Source organism: Anopheles darlingi, chromosome 2 (genome assembly GCF_943734745.1).
Source record: "Anopheles darlingi chromosome 2, idAnoDarlMG_H_01, whole genome shotgun sequence".
NCBI classification, from domain to species: Eukaryota; Metazoa; Arthropoda; class Insecta; order Diptera; family Culicidae; genus Anopheles; species Anopheles darlingi.
The window spans coordinates 27351903-27375088 of record NC_064874.1 but is presented as its reverse complement, the minus strand read 5'-3'; the positions used below and the strand labels follow the sequence as shown (position 1 = coordinate 27375088).

The window sequence follows — 23186 nt, the reverse complement described above, 5'->3', positions numbered from 1 at the left end:
ACACACACAGACACGCGCAATGCGTCAGAACAACAATGACGAGATCGGAGAGCCGGAAGATTCCCCGGTTCGCTCCAAAGCGGGATGATCAACGAGATAAACAATTGCCTAAATTAACTAATTGGTGTGCTTGGTTCGCGCAAAACCAAGGCATAAATCCGTGATCCAGAGAGAGAGAAAGAGACAGAGAACTGCGGGTCGACCACCACGCTTTGTCACCGAAAACCAGTGGCATTGACCGGCTGGTTCCGGCTTCCGGAATTACGGAAATGCAAAACCATGTTTGCAACATGCAACCTTTCTCGATTCAAGGCATCAAAACCCTTGCGTACGGTCGCTACAGTTGGTTGACTTGCTTTGAATTTTTCTGGCCAACAACCGGGACGTCGCTATTCCGTGTTCCCCTTCTCTAGGTCTCCAGAATCTCAGTAGAAAGCGAGAACAAGCGAAGGGGGAAAGAGAGGGTTTTAGGTTTGTTTAAAATTCCGTTTAACATTCTATCCCATCCTTTCGCTCTGCTGGCTCCCTCCACTGGAATGGACCATGGGTATGGCCAGTCAGATAAGATTCTTCGACGCATCCTACGCCACACCGTGGATTGGCTTCATCTAGCCACCTTCACATCTAGGAACCACCAGTAACCATCGTCAGCTTCGTGGTCAGGTCGTGGTCGTTGAAACGCTTTTCACCTCGCACCACGAACGGTCACGATCCTCCTGCCCACCTTCCCACTCTGGACTGCTTTCTTCTCATCTCGTCGCTCGTCGCATGGTCAACAGCAAGCGGCAGCAGCAGCAGCTTCCTCCGCTGCGACGCGCACAAGTCCAGAGCACGAGCAGATGCTTTCGGAACCGGTTTTTTGGAAGACGCGACGAGAAGACTCCGGGACCCGGCAGGAGACCGGGCTCGCACCTTGTTGTTGGCGGTGGCGGCATTTCGCCTTCAGTCCGCGCTAGAGATTCGTTTCGTTTGTTGTTGGCTCCGCGCGCCACTCGGAGACTGTTCTGTGTGTGTCCGGGCAGTTTGTTCTTGCACCCCCTTCCGACGGCGACGGCGACAATACACAGACACACACACACGCAACAGTGAGTCCCCGCCACGGTGGTGACGACGACGGCAAGTGCGGCGTACCACCTTCCACGATCCGGAACGCGGACGCCGGAGCGCGCGCTCACAGCTTCCGCACAGGCGATCGAGCCCGACCTATCCACCGGTAGATTTGTGTTTGGGTGTGTGTGTGTGTGCCTGTGTGTGCTGTATATCTTGTCGTTGATTCCTTCATTTCTTATGCTTTAGCGCGCGTGCGTCTGTGAGTGTGTGTGTGTTTATAATGGAGAGAGTGTCTTCAACCCAAGATCAGACCGCGACCTCGGCTGACTGGCTGGATGACTCCTCCTCGAAAACCTTAGAGTGTGTGTGTGTGTGTGTGTGTGTGTTGACGCAAAGTGCGAACGATGAATGTTGACCGACGGCAACGGCAAACAGCAAGCAAAAGGACCAGCTCCCGGACCGGGCCCGGGCCTGGCCTGGCCTGGTGTGTGCACGCGTACCCGCTTTTCGGAATGGAATTTACGGACCTCAAACACTCGTCACGCAGTCGCAGTTAGCGCGTGTACTGCTGTCCTGGCGGCTCTTCTCGCACCAGCCTGCGTTTGCATTATGCATTAGCTTCCCCCCAAAACCCCCGGCAGGGAGGCTTGATTTGGAATGTCGCTACCTAGGGGGATGCTCTTCTCCCTCCGGGGGGGGCACGGCCATTCAATGACGCCACAACCAACCAAACCCAGCCCGTGGGGTGTCGTCATTCATTTCATTTCATTTCCTTTCTTTTTGTTGTCGGAGTACGCACGCCAAGGGCTGGAGTAATGAGATACCATTGCTACCCTCGCTGCCATTACGCTATCGGTTACAGCCGCACCCCCCCGGGGGACCGGGTGCGAGAAGGAATTTTAATGAAATTTGCCACCTCATCCGGTATCGCAGTAACCGCACCGGTGTCGCTTCTTCGCTGCATTCATCAAAACATCAAACCGGCCTCCTGTGATTTGTCACCCCGGCACGGCTGGTGGGTTTTGCGTTACGGTGCGCGCAGCCACCAGTAATCCAAGTAACCTGTAAGGGCCTTGAAATCGAGGAGCTTGTCGGCCCGTGGCACCAACACACCCGGATATGCGATCGATACCATCCCGATGCCGTCGGGCAACGGTGCAGTCAAGTATTTGCCATCTTTTTATTAAACCAAACAAAACCACAGACTTACGCAGACACACTTTCCCTTTTCCTTTGTGCCCTCTCTCTCTCTGTGGAAAGTCTTCCCCCCGGGATTGTCAAACATTTCATCCCACGAGATGGCGCGATCGCTAACACCGCGGAGAATCAGTGACTGCATGACACACTGCGAGTACTGTCGCGCCATTTGCGCCATTTATTCACGTCGATCACGTCAACACCCGTGGCCCACTCGCACGCCACTTCGGTCTACGTCAATCCGCGCGAAAAGGAGGATGAGTTTTACGTGCGCAACGGCGAAATGGGCGCACGGTTGACGACGAATCGCGACCCTGAAGGATGGAAGCAAATTGGCGCAAACCCCGAGCTGTCCGGGAATGGTCCGTCCCAGGCCCGTGCCAAGTAGGGCAACTTGGCCTACCGAACGGAGCACGAATCCGTCGACGGTTCACGGTGATTCACGCTACGCTCATATTCAAATGCAAGGCTATTCGAGTTCCTTTTTCGTGGTGCGTTAAGGCCAGGATGTCAGATCCGGTCCGGTTGAAGGTGTTTCGTCCGCACACACACACACACGCACACACGCGCGCGCGCAGCATTCATTCAACAATGGCGGCATTAGTTGTCAGCAGCTTGCAACATATCGTGCCATTGGAGTAGAGCATTATCTTCTTTGCGTTGCTTGGTCCAAAACCACCGCCACCACCCTAATGAGTCCATTCACCGTCGACGACGTCGTCCACCGACACACACGCGGGGCGACGTTTCCTCTTCACCTGCACCGTCAGCTGCCATAGCGTTGTTATCTAACTGCAACGCCAATGCAACAAAATGCAACTAATGCGATCCCGCAGAACAGCAACAGCACCGCTTAGAAGCAGCAGCAGCAACAACAACAGCTCCGTGGCATTGCATGGCATGGCATGGCCAGCATCGGGCATGGCTCTGGCAGCACCAGCACGCAAGCCACAACCGCCATGCGGTTCTTCTCTTGCCGAAGCTGAAGCGGCCGGTTTCACTTTTGCTCACCACAACAACCTCTGTGCGTGTGTTCGTGCGTGCGTGTGCGTGTGTGTCTGTGTGTGTCGATGCCGCCGATGGGTCGACCAGATCCGATTCCGAACCACTTTCGTAACGAACCCGTTTACCCGTGGCCCTCCAACCCACTCCCTCCATTTGCCTTTTGCCAGGTTTGCCTTTCCAACCGAGCGCAACCTGACTGAATGGCGGCTGGCGTGCACCATCCATGCTCGCCGTAACATGATGGCCACTTTTGCCTGGTTGCACTGGTTTTCGAGCTGATTGGCTTTTGGGAAGCCCGGTCCCGGAACACCACGAAACCCGGTTGGTGTTCGTTCGCTGGCCACAACTTTCCTCGCCAAACGACAACAACCGCGACAGCGACGACGACGACGACGACGGTGGCGACTTCCTCGTTCAGAAGCCGCTGGGTTGGGAATTGGTCTGCACGGTTTCGGAGGTTGTACAACCGTCACCGCGGTGCCGAAAGCATTCGAGCTTTATTGTTATTTATTTGGGATCGATATTTGGTCTGGCCATATCCGTGAGCTTTTGGTTCGACGCACTCCGATTCTCCGATTGTTTCTCACCATCAATCGTCGCCATCGTGGCCACTCATCATCGCGCGCGTGATCCCTAACGAACGAACAGAGCGAATGTACGGCATTTTCTCATGCCGTCCGTAATTATGGCGGAAGTTTTGGATTTTTCTTCATTTTTTTATGTTTTCTTTATTCAATTTTTTTGGTTCTTTGTTTTTCCTCTGCTTCGTGATCAATTACCATTCCCGGACCTGAAGGGAAACAAAAGCAATAAATGGCCGCCGGTGGCCGGAAAATCGCACGATCGAGACGGTCGCTGGTCGATTCCTGGGCTGTAAACTGGGAGGAGTAGAGCAATATCGTCAACCGGATGGGGTCCGGTTTAAGAATTAGAAACAACCGGTGATCGGTCGTGCTGGTGATGGATCGTAAGCTGGTAATTTATGAACCGTTCTACCGGGTAGACCTTCAAACCAAGCCGGAATGATTATCCCGCCCGAACGGCGGGGACGTGACGGTTCCAACCGGTTGCTCTACCCGTGGGCCCCATTAGCTAGCACGAGCTAGCCGGTAATCGACGACCTACGACGACGACGACATTTTCACGTGAAACTCGTTGTAAATGTCAATCGCGGAGCATCACCGAGCGGCGCGCTCCGGTGAGTTACCAAGCGATTGTTGTATTTGATGTGATGATGTTGGCTGCACTTTACCCGATCATCTACAATTATGCTGCAACACGAGATTGTCCATTTGGGCCGAGGTAGCGGCCGCATGGTGCATCTTGAGAGCAGGTTGTTCCTTAGCAAGCCCCTTAGGGCTAACCATAATGCCATCGCCTCGTGGGCCTTCAAGTTCTCGTGAGCTGTGAGTGAGTCTGTTTCTTCCTCTCCCTGGGTTGTATGGCAAAGCATCAGCGGATAGCGTGCGCACTCGAGTACAAATGGGTCATTGTCAGCTCAGAGCGATAGTAAAAGGCCTTGCGGTTGGTAATCGGCACTAACAGGTCCAGCTGGGCCTGTCGATAGCTCGTACAACGAAAGTGATCTCTTGAGTTGAGCGAAATTCTGCAAAAAATTGGCTTAAAAAACGATTGAACGGCGGATAGTTATTCAACAGGCAACGAAAGACTTCAACGCTAGAACAAGCAACGAACCCATCGCTTTATTTTTTCAAACACAAAAGCAACACAAATCGTCCCGGAACGAATCATCCGTACCATCTGCTAATGCCAGTCCAAGACCAGTCCACCCGCGCTCTTTCCTCTCCCAGTCACTATTATGTGCAAATGAGTATAAATCACGGATCAGCAGAGCGGATTGGCAGAGAGAAAGAATGGCACCGATCGGCCGGGTCTTGAGTTTGACCTGAATCCATTGTTTACCGGCACTACGATCACTCGTTCGCGTGTGTGTGTGTGTGTGTTCGTCTCGTCGATCGTAGTGCTGACGAAACTTATCTGCGTATCACGGTGGCGCCACATCTAACCGTCCGGAATGCAAATAATTGCAACCGATCGACCGATCGAGCGATTATGCAACTCGACTCCGCAACGTCCGAAACACCCACACACCGGCCGCCGGGATTCGCGCGAGTTGCGTCGCGATTACTCATCGATCGCTCATAAATTACCTGTACCTCTTTGCATGCACGTGCGTTCGAGGGATTGGTCGTTACGGTCGCCTTATCTCGTATAACCAAAGCCGCATTTCCGCGATCACCGCGTACTTTCCAGGCCTTCGCCGGCCAGGCGGCCGCAGAAAAAAAACCCACGGCGATGAAACGCCACCACCAAGGTGCCGTGCTTACGAGTTCGCGGCCTTGTGACGCATCCGTCTCGGCTCCACCGAAAACCCATCCTCCTTGAGCGCATTACAAGACCGAACCACACGGCGAGGTGTTCGGTGCTCGTTCCTCGTTGCTCGGTTTTGAACCAAAACACAACGAGATCGCGACGGCGATCAGTTATGCTTCATCATCGGCACGGATCGGCCACAGTCCGGACAGTCTCGAGCAAAGCGTGCGCCATTTAGAGGTTTTTTTTTGCTTTGCCGATCATCAGTGCCGATTTAATTAACATATCCAGGACGGACGGACGATCGCGTGCCAAATCATTGCCCCACCGGGGGGAACGTGAAAGTGAAACTCTTTATTGATTAATAAACCGGCCGCAACAGTGAAAACGAAACGTTGCTGAGATAGAGATTTGGCAAAACTGAAATCCAATAGCCGTGGCCACACGGGGCGAAAACTCTAGCGCAAACGAAAAAATTAATGCCAAAACGTTTACGCTTGCCGTTTACATGCTGTCAAACGATTATTGGTCCGTGGAGCGTAAAACCTAGCATAAAAGCTTTTTGCAAACGGTAGGGCTCACAATATGTTCTTTTTGTGGTTTACATCGACAGTGAGTGATCATTGCTAGTGTATTCAATCCTTTTCTTCAAAAAAACGATTTTAATTTCCTCAACCCGGCCATGTAAACATATCGAAGCGCAAAAGTTTTGGCATTAATTTTTTCGTTTGCGCTAGAGTTTTCGCCCCGTGTGGCCACGGCTAATGAATGGTTCTTTTGCCGATTGCCCAACCCCACCCCACCCCACACCCTTCGGGTGGCCATTGTGTGCGCCTAACTAACATCCCAGTCCGGGGATTCCCATCGCACCCGTTAGTGCAGCAGTGAAAGTGAAACAGGAAAATGCCATTACGATCATTACGAAGCTTACTAGGGAGAGAGGAAGAGAAGTAGAAGAAAGGAAGGGATTAAAAAAAAAGTAGTAAATTGCTTTCCCGAATCCCGCAAAAGCCAGCAGCAACAGCAGCAGCAGCAGCCGGAATGCAGTGCCCCTTTGCCACCGGATTGGCCACCTTTCGGTGACAAGTTTCTTAGCTTTGAGACTAGAAGACTGACTTCCGGTCGGCGAGACCGGTGAAAGGGTCTGCGGAGGTGCGGTCGCAATTACCGAGGACCAGTGGGATCGTATTTCATCGTTTTTTGGGGAGCTTTTATTAGCCCAGCACAATAACACCCCACAGACCCGAGGGCTAACCACGTGTTTCTCACATTGTTTTTTTCCTTCTCGCAGTAACAAAAAAAGGCTCCCCACGACGACGACGACGACGATGACGGTGCCCATGTGTCAGTGACCGAAATGGAGGAAATGACAATCGTGTAGGACGGCCCTAAATGTGTGCTACAGTGGATTTCCATGTTTTAAGATTCAATTTTAGTTTAGATTTCTAAAAACGCATCTCCGAACCCGTGAGAGGTGAAAAGTGTGCGCTTCGGTGTGTCTTCGTGTGTGTGTATGTGTTTGTGTGGCGCAGTAAAAAGTTAACACAGAAAATCCGTGGAACCGACCGTCGGATCAATTGTGTACCGAGTGTGATGCAGCCAACTTGATCTCACGCGGCGATGATGATGATCGAAAGTGAATTGAAGCTAGCCAAGTGAAGTGCAAAACGTCTCGCAAAATCCAATCAAAGCAGCCCGTAATTGTGATTGTTTGCCCGGGAAGCGTAGAATTGAATTATCAGAGAGTGAGAGAGAGAAGAAGAAGAAGAGGTACGAAAAACTCCCGAGACTCCGCTAGTCCGGGTCAGAAGAGGTGCATGATTGATCGCAGAAAGTGCTGACCACGATGATGGTGATAAAGAAGATGGGCTCCTCACGGACCCGATCGGTGCTCGTCGGTTCGCTTAGTGTACTACTGCTGCTGGTGCTTTGCTGCTGGCAGACGCACGCCCAAGCTGTTACCGGTAAGCGATGTTACCTCTTAACTAATCTAATTAATAAATGACGGTTCCCGTTGTGGCCTAATGAGTCAGCTGATCAGTGATTTCGATGCAGATGCTTTCAGTAAATTTGAGAAACGATAAAAAAAGAGATCCATCGAGCAAGAATTGCGTCACCGGAAAGCTACCGAAATCACGTCACGGCCCGGTGCTGCTGGTACTTCCCATGGTGGCGGTGGCATTCGAGCATTCCATATTTTCACCCCACCCCTCCAGTTTGTGAAAGCGCTCTATGCTTTCTCCTTTTGGTGTCTCTGGAACCAGTATACCCCCTAGTTATGTGTGTCGCGTGGAAGTTGATTGTGGACCGTCGACCAAAGAATCATGTGCCACGCCGCTGATCGCTGTTGATCGTGATCGCGAGACGGACCAACGGTGTGTAGACAGATCGAAGAAAACGAAACAAACAACAAAATGATCTCACTGTGGCTCATCTCAGAAGGCTATAGCTTGTGTATACGGTCAATGTAGAGATCGCTGATGCTCGATGATGATCAAACGAAATTGTTTTCGGCCGATGCTCAAGGCAAAGCCCGGGAAAACTGCGTTGAATTCTGTCTCTGTCCAAATGATGTTTGATGAGCTACCTCGGTAGCTCGGACGCGTAGATCATCCGACTGAAGACCGATTCGTTGATCATTCAGCCGTCCTAACGAGTGCTTTTTCGTAATTGGCCTTCAACCATTTCGATAGAACATAATTACTGGGCGCGAACGGCTGGGCGCCCAAAAGCATCGAAAAACATCGTGCCCGAAGGTCACAAGATGGATGTTGGTAAACATTTCAGTTTGCTCCAGTGTATTGAACTCGCTACAATTGTTGATCCGTCACCGGTATTCCACAGCGATGACAGTCTGTAATGGCGACGCCACACTCCTAATGAAGCAATCACGGACCTGCTGTCCCAGTTTTGTCTGACCGGAGACACTTGACGGCATCGAGCAGCATCGTGGCTGGCGTCAGCGAAACTAAAATCTAAAAAGGGGAAAAAGGGAAAGTACAGCAGCAGCGATCGAAGAAGTGACTCTAGAGAATCGAACATCGGCCTAGACCGGTCACACGTGCACCATGTGTGAAACAGGTTCTCTGCAGACCGAGCCGAGACCACCAAGAGATTAATTCTTGCTGGCTGGAGAATACAATTCCCAGTACCAATCACATCCTCCGGTGTGCTAAACCCGTTCACCACTAACGCACTCATCGTGAAAGCCACTCCCGAGGAGCGGGTCCTAATGTAGGCCAGCAGCAGTAGCTGCCAAGGCCTACTCGATCGCCATATGAGTGTTGTTGCTAAAAATGTGTTGCTTTTACCTTCTCTTCGCAGAGTCCCCATCGAGTACGAGTACCGGTGGCAGTGAGACGAGTACGTTGGGCAACTCGATCGAAAGCACGGAATCGACCACCATCACGGTGGCGGACTCCAGCCTGGAGGTGTTACCGTTGACCGCGAAACCCAACACCTCGATGGCAGCAACAGCACGGCTCCCGGAACCGGTAGCAACCAGCGCGAGTGCTGAACAGCAGCAGCAGCAGCAGCAGACGATAGCTGACTCATCGGCCACGTCTGAGGAAGCGTCCGGCTCCGGAACGACGACATCATCGCCCGAACTGCTGGAGGTCAAGAGTAACGGCACCACCATCATCACCACCACGAGCCAACCAGAGACCACCGTTGATGAGCTGGCTTCAGCGGTCAACGATCAGACAACCCAACAACCCCCGATCACGACGACGACGACACAGACGACGCTGACGACGATGATCGTGTCCGATGCCACGCCAAAACCGGTTACGGTTCTGCACGTCAAATCGGCGGAAGAGGAAGCGAACGATCGGGACGGTACGAATCCGCCATCGATACTGAACCACTTCCTACCGTCCGCCGGTGAAAGCTCGTCCGAGGAGCTGCTCAAGATGAGCGACGTACGTTCGTCGGCGGAAGTGCCGCGTGGCCGAGCGATTAGCTTTGGCCCGGCCGAACCGATTAACTTCGTGACCGCACCCAATCTGGTCACCACAACACCGAAACCGACGAAAGAACCTTCACCATCCACCGCGGGAGGCTCGCCGTCGTCGTCGTCGTCGTTCGATGACCTCAGCAACATTAGCATGGAGTCCACGTCCGATTACGATGACGAGAGCAAACGGCGCGAGTCCCCGACGTTGGGGCTCGAGCGTGCCACAACCGGTGGGCCAGCGATGGCCGGTACAGCGGAAACCGTGGTCACACCGAGCGGCGAATGCATCTTCACTGGCATCGAATACAAGGTAAGCATTGGGGGAGGCGGTTGAGGTTTTCAGTGGAATTAAGGGTTCGTGGATGAGCTACCATACTTCCAGCACGTAACACTTCCGCCAATTTCGCCGCGAGGAGGCCTCCCCTAAAAGCGGATAAGCGGAATTGATAGCCTTTAGAACGGCATTGTTCTGTTGGTGAAAATTTATGACCTGGAACACGCCAACCGGACAGGTTGGCAATCATTGACGCTTCGCAGGTGCTTTCACGCATGTGCCTTTTTGTCCCCTCTCGTTGGTGTGTGCGTGTGTGTGTGTGCGGGAGTTCGTGGCACTGGTTTCGTAATTAAAATGTTTCCAATTGTGGAAGTATAATGTAGGTCACCGGTTGCTATAGTATAGATTGCTGGGAGCAAGCTTCAACGGTCGCAAACCGGAGATGCCCTACGAGATGATCACACTGTGGCACGCTGTGGTGCACCCCTGGCCTGGCATGCCAAAAGGCGGCCAACCTCACATTCTCAACCTTCACGTCACTTGAAGTTGAACCGGTTGAACCCAAGGCACACATACACACACATACACGCGAGTAAGAGCGTGCGCACCTTCGCGATGCGTAATGATTTTCTGTAATTTCCCTCCCCGCCTCCAGGCACGGGTCTTCTGGTGCTCCCATTGTCTTCTGCTGCTTGTCGTCACAGTAGGCCCAAAGGCTGCCGTGCTGTGCTGTGCCGGTGGAGGACTTGAGGTAGCTCATCATTGAAGTGCGCACTCCGCTTATGCAATGCAATGCGAGCAATGTGCGTCTCACGCACGCACCTCAATCGAAGAAGAATCGAAGCAAAAGCGTGCGTCCACGTGACCAAAAGGGAATGCAGAAGCTGAGGTGTATGTGTGTGCTTGGAAGGAAAGTGGGTCACCATTGGAAAGGGTAACTTGAATGCGTCGGTAGCAGCGATTGAATGGAAAGTAATGCAACCCTCACAGCCCTACAACAGTGCTGCGAGCGCCATAGTTGCTGTCCTTGAACTCACGTCGTCGTGGTGTTTGCGATTAGACTACTAGACCGTGGACCGGTTAGGATGTGAACGACGAACCACCGGCGGGCCTTGGAAATTAGAAGAGGGAACCCCAGGATAGGGTCCACCGTGACAATGGGTTCCACGTGAGGGAACGCATCGTTATGTTTTTCAGCCGCGAATGGGGAACGAAGGTATTAATGAATTCCCTCCCCAAAAATACTCCCCCCTGGCTGGGATACGAGAGGGATACGCATGGAATGTTTGGATTAACTCATCGTCAGTCATGGGACGGTGAGCAGGAACAATTAGTGAACACCTTTTGGTAGGTGCCAGGGGCTGCTACACTGTTCTGGCAGTCATGTTTCGTAATGGAATGGATTATGCGTCCGATAAGCACCGGGATGGTCGAATTCTAGAATGATGTTAGTTCTTCTTAGAAACAGTTGTCACTTGGGGTCATAGTTTAGGCCAGATTTGATTGGCCCTAAGACTTGGGCATGTGTAGTAGATATGCGAAATGTTTTGTTCTAGTTCATTGTCTATTCCATTTTCCCACCCGTTTTCAAGATTATAAGAATCTTGGCGCAATATACGGTGGTAATTTCAATTTTGTAGCATCGACACTTGGAGATTTTAGGCCTAAAGAGTGGTGAAACATTAGAGTACTAACAGTTTCGTTATTTTGAGAATTGAATGTTCGGTCGTTTGGAAAAGATGGACTCTGTAAAAATCTTGAATATGTAATGAAGATAGTGTTGGATTGATACAGCTGCTCTGTCAATTTAAACATCTCTATCAGCTGTATCTATAAACATTTTTCTAGAATTTCGGTACTTTATTCGCCAGTATATTATATTCCAAACAAAGGGTCAGGAATGTCTAGAGTTCTTATCCATATATATAAATCTCGGCCACTGGATTCATGAAACCGCGACACAATATACTACATCCACGTAGTGCCCTTTTAGAAGTGCGTAGTCGTAAGTGGCACCCTTCCTTCGCCTTAAACTAGTTCCAAAACGATGTGGAACAACCACAAGTCGTTCTCTCGCTCACCCTCACTGTGGGTCATCGCATTTCCCCATTTTTGGTCATGATTCATGCACGTCAACAAGTAGAACGCTCATTGGGTGTGCATGTTAAGCAGTTCGTTGTCGTTGTTACCATCATCATTCGAACCTTCAACGATGACCACCGTGTCCAGCGATGGAGGAATCCCACGCCATGGGCTTTGCATACGGTGATGCCACACCGCACGGGGGATCGTGTGAACCCCGTGTTGTTACTAGAGCGGCAGACGAAGAAGCGAATCTAGTTGCAGCACTGCCCTGCTCTTCGTTAAATTCATATTTTACTACGCCACACACACACACACTCTCGCTAGAGCCCACGCAGTGATCGATCGACCGGAGATCGATCGGAGAGTTCGTGAGAAAATCGAAAAAATAGCGTAGCAACCCTGTCACGCTCAGGCTCGCAGCGCTACCTCATTTCGAGTGGCCAGTATTATGTTTCGCAAGAATGAAGCACACCGAGCACCTTTGTGCGCTGGGAGACATCGCTGGTCCACAATAGAACGCTTTAGCAGAAGGCTAGGATCCCTCATCTTTATACCTCCCCGTAACGGCCAGTGGAATCGTGCTGCACGCTCACCTGCACGGTATTACGATTTAACGTTACGATCGGATTCAGCATCTTCATGTACTCGCCGCGCGAACTCCATAACAAATGGTCCACCAAAAACAACTATCACTTTCCGGGGCATAAACACTGATCTCGATCCCTCTTCACGCTGAAGACACTCAACTTATGACGACCCCCTCCCCCTTGGTTTCTTTTTTGAATATTTCCAGGTTAACGCCACGGTAGACAAGGGTTGCGACGAGCGGTGCCATTGCGAGGAGGACGGTAAATGGCGCTGCGAACCCCGCTGCGGTCGACCGTTCGTGAAGCGTGGCAAAACGGCGATGGGACCGGGAGCCGGTTGCTACGAGGCACCCTCGAAGACGGACGAATGCTGTGCCACGCTCATCTGCCCCTCGGAGCGCCTAACGGCCGATGGAAATGGTGGTAGGTTTTTTTTTGGTTTTTTTTGGACCAATTTTGCGTCATCGAACTTGCGGTTATCTAATGCAGGCCACTTCGAACACGGAAAACCGACACGCCGGTGCCGATATGCATAACCCATCGAACGCTCGCCGCGACGCGCATCGACACGAACTGCAATTGCGCGAATTTGCGCGAACGGTTCGGACGTCGTTACGTCATGGCCACCGATTTGGTTTCCCCTTTTTCTAACATTGGCCACCGACATTAGGGCCCGAAGCATACCAATGGGACATATTCTGATTCACTTTCCTTTCCCGCACCAGCAGTAGAACCAACCATCTTGCCGACATCCGAGGAATCGACCACAGCGAAGGCGATCGTCACCGGGTGCATCTATCGGAACCACTCGTACGGTGTGAACGAACGGTTAGAGGTGGGCTGCGATCAGATCTGTACCTGTACCGGTGAAGGGGAGATGGAGTGTGTGGCCCGGTGTGCCCCACTGAACGCTACCCGGTCGGAACAGTGCGTGGTGCTAGTGGATCCGCACGATCCTTGCTGCCAGCGCGAATTCTGTGACGTCACGCTGGATGATCATGAGCAGAACAGTGGCGTCATGATGATGATGGCACCGGCCGCCTCTTCCTCTTCACCTTCGACGACGCAGACACCGGACACATCACCCAGTACTTCTGTCCAACCGGGCGCAGATTGTGTCTTCAAAGGACGTAGCTATCGATTGAACGATAAGGTGCACGACGAATGTAACGCACTGTGTCTCTGCACCGAAGCTGGTATGCACTGTGCGAAGATCGAGTGCCCGTCGGAGTTCGGGCTGGACGTGCTGGATCCACACTGTCTCAAGTGGGGCCCGGAACCGGCCACCTTCCGGGCGATCGCACCCCGGTGCTGTCCGGAGCGGATGCGTTGCATCGATAATGGGACCTGCGAGTACAAGGGTCAGTTCTTTGACAATTGGTCCGATATTCCGAGTAATCTGACCGGTTGCGAGCAGCACTGCTATTGCGATACGGGTATTGTCGAGTGCCGACCAGCCTGTCCACCGGTACCGGTCGCACCACCATCCCATCTACCGTGCAGCTCACGGAGCGCACGCCTTATGCCGATTCCCGGTGAGGAGTGCTGCAAACACTGGACCTGTATGCCTGGCGCCGGTGATAATGGGCTCGTGAGTGGTAAGTACACTCCGGAAAACGGGACGTGTGCCTGTGTGCGTGTGTGTGTTTGTTTTGTGTCCTTGTGTTTCTCGTGTGTGTGTGTGTGCGGTCACATTTAGCACTCGAGCTCGCATTTTGGGGTTCGCAAGTGACCCCTTCACAGCTCCGTTGCACCATTCTTTCTTTCTATCTCTCTCTGTCTCTTGCGAACGCCCTCATCCATCCATGTCATCTGTCTCACGTCCATGCTGGCATGTCCCTCCCCTTCGGTCATCATCTTCCATCCACCTTCCATCTGTTGTGCAATTCACAGGCAACGACGTACTGAAACCATTGCTCATGCCGGACACAATAGACCAATTCCTTCCGACCAAACCATCGAAGGCGACTGACGCGAAACCGACGAGCTCGCCGCATGACAATAAGGATAAACATTCCGGGGGTGACTCTGGGGGCGGCCCCACCCTACCCTTCTACCCCACGATCGATGGCAAATTGCCACCGAAGGTGCCGCAACCGGAGAAACCTTCGCACAAGAAGTACTCCCCGAACGGCAAGGAGGAATCGGGCAAAAAGGGTGATCATTTCAATGCCATCTTCGGTGGTGCCCAGCATCCGGATGACGGTCCATCGCATCCGATTGGGCCCGATGAGGGCAAGTACGATTACGGGAGCTACGAGGAGGGTATGAAACCGCACGTTACGCTCGGTGTACAGCGTCCCGGACCGCCGGGATACTACGGACCGGAACTGAAACCACACTACGAACCGGGTACCGGCGGTGATTTCAATCCGTACCTTCATCCACTGGTGACTACTGGTGCAGGTGCAGGTCAACATGTTGGTGTACCTCCAGGTCAGCAGCATCCGGGTGGACTGGTGGTGGATAAGCAACATCAGCAACTGTTGAACGTGCTCGGACCGAACGGGCCTGGCAGTTTGCCACCGAACATACGGATCGAGCAACTGTTGCAACACATACAGAACTCACAGGAACCGGCAGGACCACCACCGATACTGCACCCTGGTCAGGCCCCCCATCTTCCCAACCATCCTGCCGCCTACCCGCAGCACCCACAAATGGCGGTACCACCACAAACGACTGGCAATGGCATCAACTACAACCAGTACGGTACGGATCCGCATCATCATCACCATCATCATCCTTCTTCTCATGAGCATAACCCTGCCTCTCACCTAGACATTGGCATTGGCGTTTCGCACGAACACCCACCAGCACCCCCACCACCACCGGCACCGACAGGTTCATGTTCATGCTTTATCTACTCTACCCTTTCCTCGGTTCTCGGTTCGGCACCCTTACGCTTGTTAGCTACCTTAGTTCTAACACGCATGATCACACTCAGCATAAACTCACTTATTGATGTAACTAATCCAAGGAAGCGGTATACGATAGGGAAACAGATCCACTTTCTGGACTCTACTTTAACAATTCCCACTCCCTATCTCCTTTCCACCAGGTCCTGGAGGACCACCCGGTCTAGGATTTCCGCAGTTGCAGCTCGATCTGAAGGTGCTAGCCCTGGACGCGATCGATCCGAACACCGTGCGCGTAATCTTTCTCGTGCCTCAGGTCTACGTCGGATTGCACGGGCGTGTGGAGCTACGGTACACGCGGACACGCAACAACGATACGAGCACCTGGCAATCGCAGGTGTTCGCCCCACCGGACGATCTGATAGCGACCCCCCAGCTGGAGTTTGAGCTGCCCGGTCTAAACGCGAACACGGAGTACCGTGTGAAGATAACGCTTATCCTGCGCGACGTTAACTCGCAACCCTCTAGTCAGGTGTACACCGTCCGGACACCGTCGGATCGTGTCATCACACCACCACCACCACCGATCGGCATCGGTGGCGGTACCGGCCATTTCCCGCACATGAGCCATCCGACCAACTTCCTGAAGGAGATCATCCAAGATCCGGAGCTGCGCGCATCCGAGGTGAACTCGACGTGGGCTCGCATCAGCTGGCGTAAGCTGGATGATGAGGAGCTCGATTATGTGGACGGTATTCAGTTGCGATACCGGGAGCTGGATGGTAAGGTGTACGATGCTACGCCCCTTATTCACCGAGCGCTCAGCGAGTATACGGTGGAGAACTTAAAACCACAGACCCGGTACGAGGTCGGTATCTTCTTCATTCCCTTCCCGGGCCACGGAGAGGAGGTTAGAGCGGGAGAGATGCTACAGATCAGTACGGTACCGCGTATCGACGTGTACGGGTTCGAGGTCGTCGTGAACGCGACCAAAATCAAGGCCACCAGCGTGGAGGTCAACTGGTCCGGTGTACCGTACCCCGAGGACAAGTACATCAACATCTATCGTGCAATCTATCAAAGTGATAGCGGAAAGGAAGACTATAGGTAGGTTCTCTGAGCTGATCTGAGGTGATCGGATCCTCGGTCGATTACTAACTTCTCTTTGCATTTCTGTCACCCTCCCTATTACAGTGTGTTCAAGGTAGCCAAACGAGACTCGACGACCGGTACGCTCATTATGGACCTCAAACCGGGCACCCGGTACCGGCTGTGGCTCGAGATGTACCTCACGAATGGTAGCATCAAGAAGAGCAACGTGGTCAACTTTATCACCAAACCGGGCGGACCTGCCGTTCCGGGCAAAACAGGTAATGATCGTAGCGGCAGCCTCTGCCGTCTTACGGAAGTGTTCTAACATGGTGCCACGTTATTTCCGTGATTCCAGATAAACTAGCCGCTGCAGGAGCGGCCGGCAGCGTAAACGGTGACTACTATGGTCCGCTAGTGGTCGTTGCGGTCATCGCAGCCCTAGCCGTCATGTCCACGCTGATACTGCTGCTCATACTGACGAGGCGAAGGGTACAAAGTGCCACCATTACGCCGCCTCGTAAAAACGATGCCTCTTACGACAATCCGAGCTATAAGGTGGAAATCCAGCAGGAAACGATGAGTACGTGCCGACGGTGGCCGATAACGCTTTTCTTTCTATATCAGTTTCCAGTCTGATTGGTGTTTCCTTGTCATTTCGTTTTAGATTTATGATTCGAAAGCATTTCGCTTTGAGGATTGCGTGAGGCCATTCCTGACCCCCGATCGGCACACGCCGCCGCGCATATTTATTTGTGTTCCCGAAGGAGCGGCCAACTGCATCGTTGGCATCGTGTACATAGTAATAGTCCGTCCGTTTTTGGCAGGCCCAATCTGTTCACACACACACACACACACGATGGCGACCCGCCATGTCTTCCCCCTTTTCTCTCCTCGTCATTATTGCTTGGCCATAGACTCTGTTGTATAGATTCGTGACGGGAGCTCCATCCGGCATCACACGAACGAAAATGCATGTAAATAATACTCCAAGTGAGAACAACTTATTAGACCGGATCGGAAACATTTATGCTGCCTGGTGTAGGCGCAGGTGCATCACAAAATTATCACCACTATCTTTACGATTACCTTTTGCAAATGTCGGTTTATAATCTTAGGATTCCTGTGTAAATAAACGATAGATCTTTTAACAGCCTAACCTCTCTCTGTGTTGCAAGTAAAGGCAGAAAACAACTGGAACACGAAGAAAACGCTCGAAAGGATTTAGTGTGATTGCCTCCTCAATTTTATTCCATGATAAACTTGTAACAATCGCGTCCCTTCTTCAGCAAAAATCCCTGAATGTTCATCGTGTCGATCAGTTCCGCACAGTTGGCCACAATTCCACCGGCTACCATCGCTTGTCGCAGTTCCTCCATCGTATAAACGGTCGAACCGGTGGCGATCGATCGGGTTTGCAGGGTGCGTACAAATTTGCGTACCATCGACGTCTTGCTGGTGCCACTACCGTTCGTGAGTCGCGTAAACTGCAGTTCCCCCTCGTCCGTGCTGAACACATCCAGCATCGATTGGCGCAGGATGGCAAGCACATCGCGTACGTGCGCTACGGTCGCTTCCGACGAAAGATCAATTCTTGCGCGTGCTTGCGTTAACCGGATGAGACCTTCAAGCTGCCGAGTGGTAACGGGAATCATGTCCATCTCGCGGTGCGTGCGACGCAGCTCGACAAAGAAATCTCGCAGCTCTTCGGCCGCCTTGGCCGTTAGCTTCGGTTGAACGTTCTTCCGTGCGTAGCCTAGGAGCGGGAGGAACAGAAAAAGGGAGTGGATTACCGAAAGCTCATCGACCGTTGCGCAAGCACTTAACTCACCGATATACTTCTGCATCAGTTCCACCGGCAGCAGATCGAGCTTCTCGCCCGCTCCAAGCCTTAACCGTTCCTCGAGTGAAGGTTCTCCACCATCGGCTCCTTCGGCGAACGAGCAGCTACCGGAAGCGTCAAAGAATGGGTGTACGGGTGTCGCGGGGGTTCGCGACAATCCATGAACCTTCTGGATGTGAGCGGTCAGCAGATTATCGGTGCGTTCGTTCGATCGATCGAGTAGAATAAAAACCAAATCGAACCGCGACAGGAGCGCTGGATGTAGCTTCAGATTTTCCGAAACCGTTTTCGCCTTGTTATAGTGACCACCGGCGGGATTAGCGGCGGCCAAAACGGTCGTACGTGCCGGGACGGTACAGATGACGCCCGCTTTCGCGACACTCACCGAACGTTGCTCCATCACCTCGAGCAGTCCGTGGTGACCGGACATTTTGTCAAACTCATCAATGCAGCATACTCCCTGATCGGCCAGCACGAGGGCACCGGCTTCGAGCGACGCACCGACACCCTTCTCCATCCGTACCGTCACCGTGAGCCCCACGTTGGACGAGTTGGTGCCACAAACGAAAATACCTCGCGGCGAGACGGCGGAGCAGCGTTGAAGGATTTGGCTTTTGCCAATGCCCGGATCGCCAACGACGAGCACATGGATTTCGGGTCTCGTACGGGCGCTCGTTGCCTGTCCACCGAAAAGCCCCAGCAGCAGGCCCGCCTTAACGATCTCGTGACCGTAAATGGAAGGGCAGAGCGATTGGACCAGCAGACGGAAGGGAGAGGGTTCGGATTGAATCATGCGGATCGCTTCCATGTCCAGCTCGGTGAACTCGCCCAATCGATTCCAGTTGCCCAGTGCATTCTTGTTGCTTCGTACCGATACGGCCTGTATGTAGGCTTTGTAAAGGCTGGCTTTGCCCAGGCCCGTATCATCCTGAGAGCGTGCCTTCAGTATGCCCGTCACGGTCACATCATCTCCGGGACACACACTGTCCACCATTTCGTGTGTCAGCTCCACCTCAATGTTCTTCGCTACGCTGCCCGTTACCGCACGTGAGCCTTGTGTCGTTTCCTGCAACCGGATGCTCTGGTACGACTCCATGCGCGTAAATACGGAGTGCTGTAGAAGGATGAAGTTGCTACGCGATTTGCAACCACTGTGGCAGGAAGTAGGCGTCGTATAGATACCGTCCTTTTGCTGCACGGCTTGCTCGTTGCCACAGCTGGCACATCGGAAGGCACACCAGGTGTTCATGATTTGAGACGCGCCCGCCCGTATAATAGTCCCCCGGACGGACACTAACTTTCCGAAGCTGTTCACCTTGATCGAGCCGATCGAAACCTCGGGTCCGAAGCCTACCAACCGGGGTCGTATAGTATTAAGGGACAAAGGCGTAGCACTCTGTGAACTTCCGCCACCGGCGTTCCGGGTCAGTAGATGATGCATCGCTAAACCTATGCAGGCCAGCGAGTGTTCCGGGCTGTCCGTCAGTTCCTGGCGAAAGGAGCCCCATTCCTGGCGAAGAACGCGATCATTTTCACACACGTCCATCTTCAGCTCGAACCAGTTGCATGTCTTGACCAGCGGTAGATCGTACTGATCCGCACAATCCGTGTAGTGTCGTTGCATCGCTCGTACATGGTGTACCGTTTTGGATCCGCTGCGATATTCTGTGCAATCCGGAGAAAGAAACCGGCTGATCGTTAGAATGGTTTAGGTAGCTCATCTTCGATACACGATCACTAACCTTCAGCAGGAAAGTAGAGTTTCCAGCCGGCATACTCACAGCTATCGATTTTAGCGCTAGTGGAGAACGAAGCCGATGGTGTCAGCGTGGCCACGGGCGGTGAACCGTAATTTGGTGTTGTTGGTGTCGGCAGCAGAGCAAATCCTACCGGCTTCTCTCGTGGCGGATGGTTCTGATAGCCACGATAAGTTCCCCGCCAGTAACCGCCGCGTCCTCGTGTCCCACGTTGATTACCCGTTGATCCTCTGCCGCGTTTACTTGCCGGGGGTTTCCCGGATCCGGCCGGTTCCGCCGTCGGTGGTGGGTCCATGATCGATCGTTATTTCTTTTTTAAAGCTAGGGCCTTTTAAAATCCGGCACACTACAATGCGTTACATTGTGTTACTTGCGTTACTTACGATACTTTATTTGTTGTGATGCTATTTCATCGACCATCACTGTACAGGTTTTGCTGAAGTCGAGTTCAATCTGAAGCGCACTTGGATTTCTTGAGACGAATAATTTCCATTTTCACCATCTCCAACTCCCTTTTTCGGCGTTTTCTGAGATACTTAACCACCGCCGAGCTGCCCGTGGCATTTTCTAACGGACCGTTGCCGATTTTTTAAGAAAGCAGCTCCATGCACTGAGATTCTGCGTTCTGCGCTTTATTTTGCACGATCACCCTGTGAAACGCAACAAGGCGCAACGCAGAGGAGGGTGGTTGTCAAGTACCGAGCCCCCTTTCCACCACACCCGCGCCCCTCGAACCCTTTATGTAAGATTTGGTGTTGTTCCACGACGTGCTTGTACCTGTGGCAAGTTGTGGGGATCCTTTACGGTGAAACTGGAAGGTACGTGGGGGTGTTTAAGCGATTCGCGCATCATCCCGTGTGTGTGATCGCGATCCTCATCCAGCACCAGACCGTCGTCGTTGTCGTCGTTGCGTCACAACCCCGGCCACCCTTCCCCGCGCGCGATGTGTTCCCCGTGAAGTGCAACGAAGTGCGTATCTTAACAGAAAAGAACCGCAACAAGAAGGGGTTGATAAGGGGTTTCTGGAGTAGCAAGAAGATGCACCCCAAAGGCCGTGGCCGGAGACCTTTGGGACCTGTGGAGTTGTTGATGTGCCTGCCTCAACGATCGAGAAGTTGTTGTTGTTGTGCGTTGTGTATCGTGGCGATCGTGGAACTTGCGCGTGCGCTTTCCATCGGACGTTTTTTTTTCTCGGTTCCCCTTTTGTTGTTTCCCCGTCGTAGAAAGTGGGTTTCATGGCGCATGCGTCGCGTGTGCGTGCGCATACCTGTGCTGCTGGAGCTGGTGGAGCGCTGCAGCTGGAGAAGATTCGTCCGGTTCGATTGACGAACTCGATTGTTCCGAGATCTCTTGTTCCCCACCGTCGCCGTCACGGCAGCTTGTAAACACGATCGATTCTGATCGACGACGATCATCGGCAATCCCAGGATCACCATCACGGAGACAATTTTTCTTCATTCCCCCTCACACACATTCCCCTTTAGCGCTCACGATCGCAAATGTTGTCATCAATATTTCTTATTTTCATCACAACCGGCTGAGGTTTGTTTGTGAAGACGCTGCCCGCTGCCGCGAGCGTGTGGGAGTGATAAGATGAAACATCAAAACAGCGATCAAACCCGGCAGACGACGGGTTCCGTACGAATGCATCATCATCATTATCATCCTTCAGGCTGGCAGCTGCTAGTCCGTCAGCCATCCTGGGACCGCGCTCGCCAATCGCCCGGGGCAAAAAAGGTGATCCGTAATTATTCATCCGGATGAGCCCCGAGCCTCCTCTACTCCAGCGATGAGTGGTCTTTGTGTCAACACAGACCATAGGACTGGACACTAGCTGTAGAACCGGCAGCTACTAGACCTGGGGTGCCCGGGAAGCGAGTAGCAGCGGCGAGGTGATCGCTCACCCTACCCTGTCTAGCAAACAACGATCGTGCTCAAACATACGGCACTAGCCATCCTTATATGTAGAAAAAATAATACAAAAAAATCACGATCGTGGCAGTGGTTGTGATGATGATGATGGTTGGGTGCTGTGTGCTAGCGCGATCAACCTGTTTGAACAGCAGGTTATTCCTTTTATTTTTTTTGCTTGTGAGTAATGCATATGCTGTATTGCACGGCTTCCAAGCGAGAATGATGATGATGGTGTACGGTGGCATTGGCCACCGCGCAATTCAAAGCGATCAACGCCACGGGCAGAATGACTCGCGCTGTCTTTCCGACGAAAACATTTGCGCCAACTCAGCAGCAGGCGACGCAACATACGAAGGAATAGAATATCAACCGAAAACCCACGTCCCGCTCGTGTGTCCATGGAATCAGTTCTCTGTTTCTGGCACACTTGGATGGAATGACGCTCCTGGTTTTGCTTTTTTGCTATCTTACTCCTAGCTCTAGAGGGCACACTCGCTGGCAAGAACGGAACCGAAGAACACCACATGCACTCAACACAATGATCCGCGTGTGTCATGCTTAGCCATCGCTGCCACCGCAACCGTCGCCACGTCCCTGTAGCTTTATTGCTGCCCCGATAAGTAGTAGAATTCTGTGCTGTTGATACGTGGGTTTTGTTTGGTCACTGATAATTATCGATAGGTGACGCCACCTAACGCTTCAAGGCGGTGGAATGGAAACCTAGGGCTCAGACTAAGGCTGCTATGTGCCCCCCTCTTTTTGGCCCAGTGCAGCTGGCGTGGGGCTTGCAATGGTAGAGGTAGACCCGTAGACCCTCTTCCGACCCGAGCACAAAGTGGCGCAAATTTATGCCGTCGACCAATTTTCCAATGAAACAAACGATCTAACCAGAACCCGGTTGATGGACGGTGTGATGCAAGTACACGGACGATGCCCGTTCTGATCTGCTGCCGAGGTCCAGATTGTCGTCTCGCCGGTAGCACCGTCATTCCGCAAAAGGGTACATACAGTTTGGTTTACTTTTTTTATTCGCTGGATGCCTTCGGAGAGATTGCTGCTTCCTTGTTTTGAAGCCGACGTACAAATGGTGCGCTGAAGCATATATTGCTCGCTTATCTGCAGTCAAGAGATGGTTTATGGCATGGAAGGATGCATAGCAGCACCTACGGGAGCGTGGCGCTCCCGGGCTGCGTGATGAAGACGGAAAAGAGGGAAACAACAAAAAGCCTAGAAGC

General features: G+C 52.6%; 3 protein-coding genes across 7 annotated transcripts in view; 2 read left to right on the top strand and 1 right to left on the bottom strand.

The window, feature by feature from the left end:
- The first annotated feature begins 959 nt into the window (after positions 1-959).
- Positions 960-17587, top strand: LOC125949490 (putative epidermal cell surface receptor). Of its 3 annotated transcripts, none has more exons than XM_049676587.1 (10): positions 960-1085; positions 6878-7550; positions 8911-9854; positions 12697-12913; positions 13219-14088; positions 14384-15202; positions 15552-16455; positions 16543-16718; positions 16796-17020; positions 17105-17587. In XM_049676587.1, exons 2-10 carry the CDS (start codon positions 7433-7435, stop codon positions 17110-17112), a joined length of 4281 nt encoding a protein of 1426 aa, XP_049532544.1. In that variant the 5' UTR covers positions 960-1085; positions 6878-7432; the 3' UTR covers positions 17113-17587. The 3 variants fall into 3 exon arrangements, with proteins under 3 accessions (XP_049532544.1, XP_049532543.1, XP_049532545.1); XM_049676586.1 differs by having other exon boundaries at positions 13216-14088; XM_049676588.1 differs by lacking the exon at positions 14384-15202 and having other exon boundaries at positions 13216-14088.
- An 89-nt stretch (positions 17588-17676) lies between these two features.
- Positions 17677-20816, bottom strand: LOC125949894 (DNA helicase MCM8). The gene is made up of 3 exons (XM_049677345.1): positions 20023-20816; positions 18269-19945; positions 17677-18193 (listed from the first exon to the last, which is right to left on the bottom strand). The coding sequence occupies exons 1-3, from the start codon at positions 20330-20332 to the stop codon at positions 17685-17687; spliced, it is 2496 nt and encodes an 831-aa protein (XP_049533302.1). The 5' UTR covers positions 20333-20816; the 3' UTR covers positions 17677-17684.
- LOC125949895 (hepatocyte nuclear factor 4-gamma) overlaps positions 20758-23186 on the top strand; it is a 6709-nt gene continuing 4280 nt past the window's right edge. The window contains exon 1 of one of the 3 annotated variants that reach the window (XM_049677347.1): positions 20758-20855. The gene's annotated coding sequence lies outside the window, so the exon portion shown is untranslated. Of the gene's footprint in view, positions 21007-22048 lie in introns of those variants that run through there. The other 2 variants (XM_049677348.1, XM_049677346.1) reach the window with 2 other exon arrangements.

What these genes read in the sequence shown, in the direction of transcription:
- LOC125949490 (XM_049676586.1), top strand. Translation starts at nt 7,433, where the DNA reads ATGATGGTGATAAAGAAGATGGGCTCCTCACGGACCCGATCGGTGCTC. An exon ending in GCACGCCCAAGCTGTTACCG is followed by an intron (nt 7,551 to 8,910) that starts GTAAGCGATGTT and finishes TTCTCTTCGCAG; the next exon opens with AGTCCCCATCGAGTACGAGT. An exon ending in AGCGGAAAGGAAGACTATAG is followed by an intron (nt 16,456 to 16,542) that starts GTAGGTTCTCTG and finishes TCCCTATTACAG; the next exon opens with TGTGTTCAAGGTAGCCAAAC.
- LOC125949894 (XM_049677345.1), bottom strand. Translation starts at nt 20,332, where the DNA reads ATGGACCCACCACCGACGGCGGAACCGGCCGGATCCGGGAAACCCCCG. An exon ending in ACTCTACTTTCCTGCTGAAG is followed by an intron (nt 19,946 to 20,022) that starts GTTAGTGATCGT and finishes CGGATTGCACAG; the next exon opens with AATATCGCAGCGGATCCAAA. An exon ending in ACTGATGCAGAAGTATATCG is followed by an intron (nt 18,194 to 18,268) that starts GTGAGTTAAGTG and finishes TCCCGCTCCTAG; the next exon opens with GCTACGCACGGAAGAACGTT.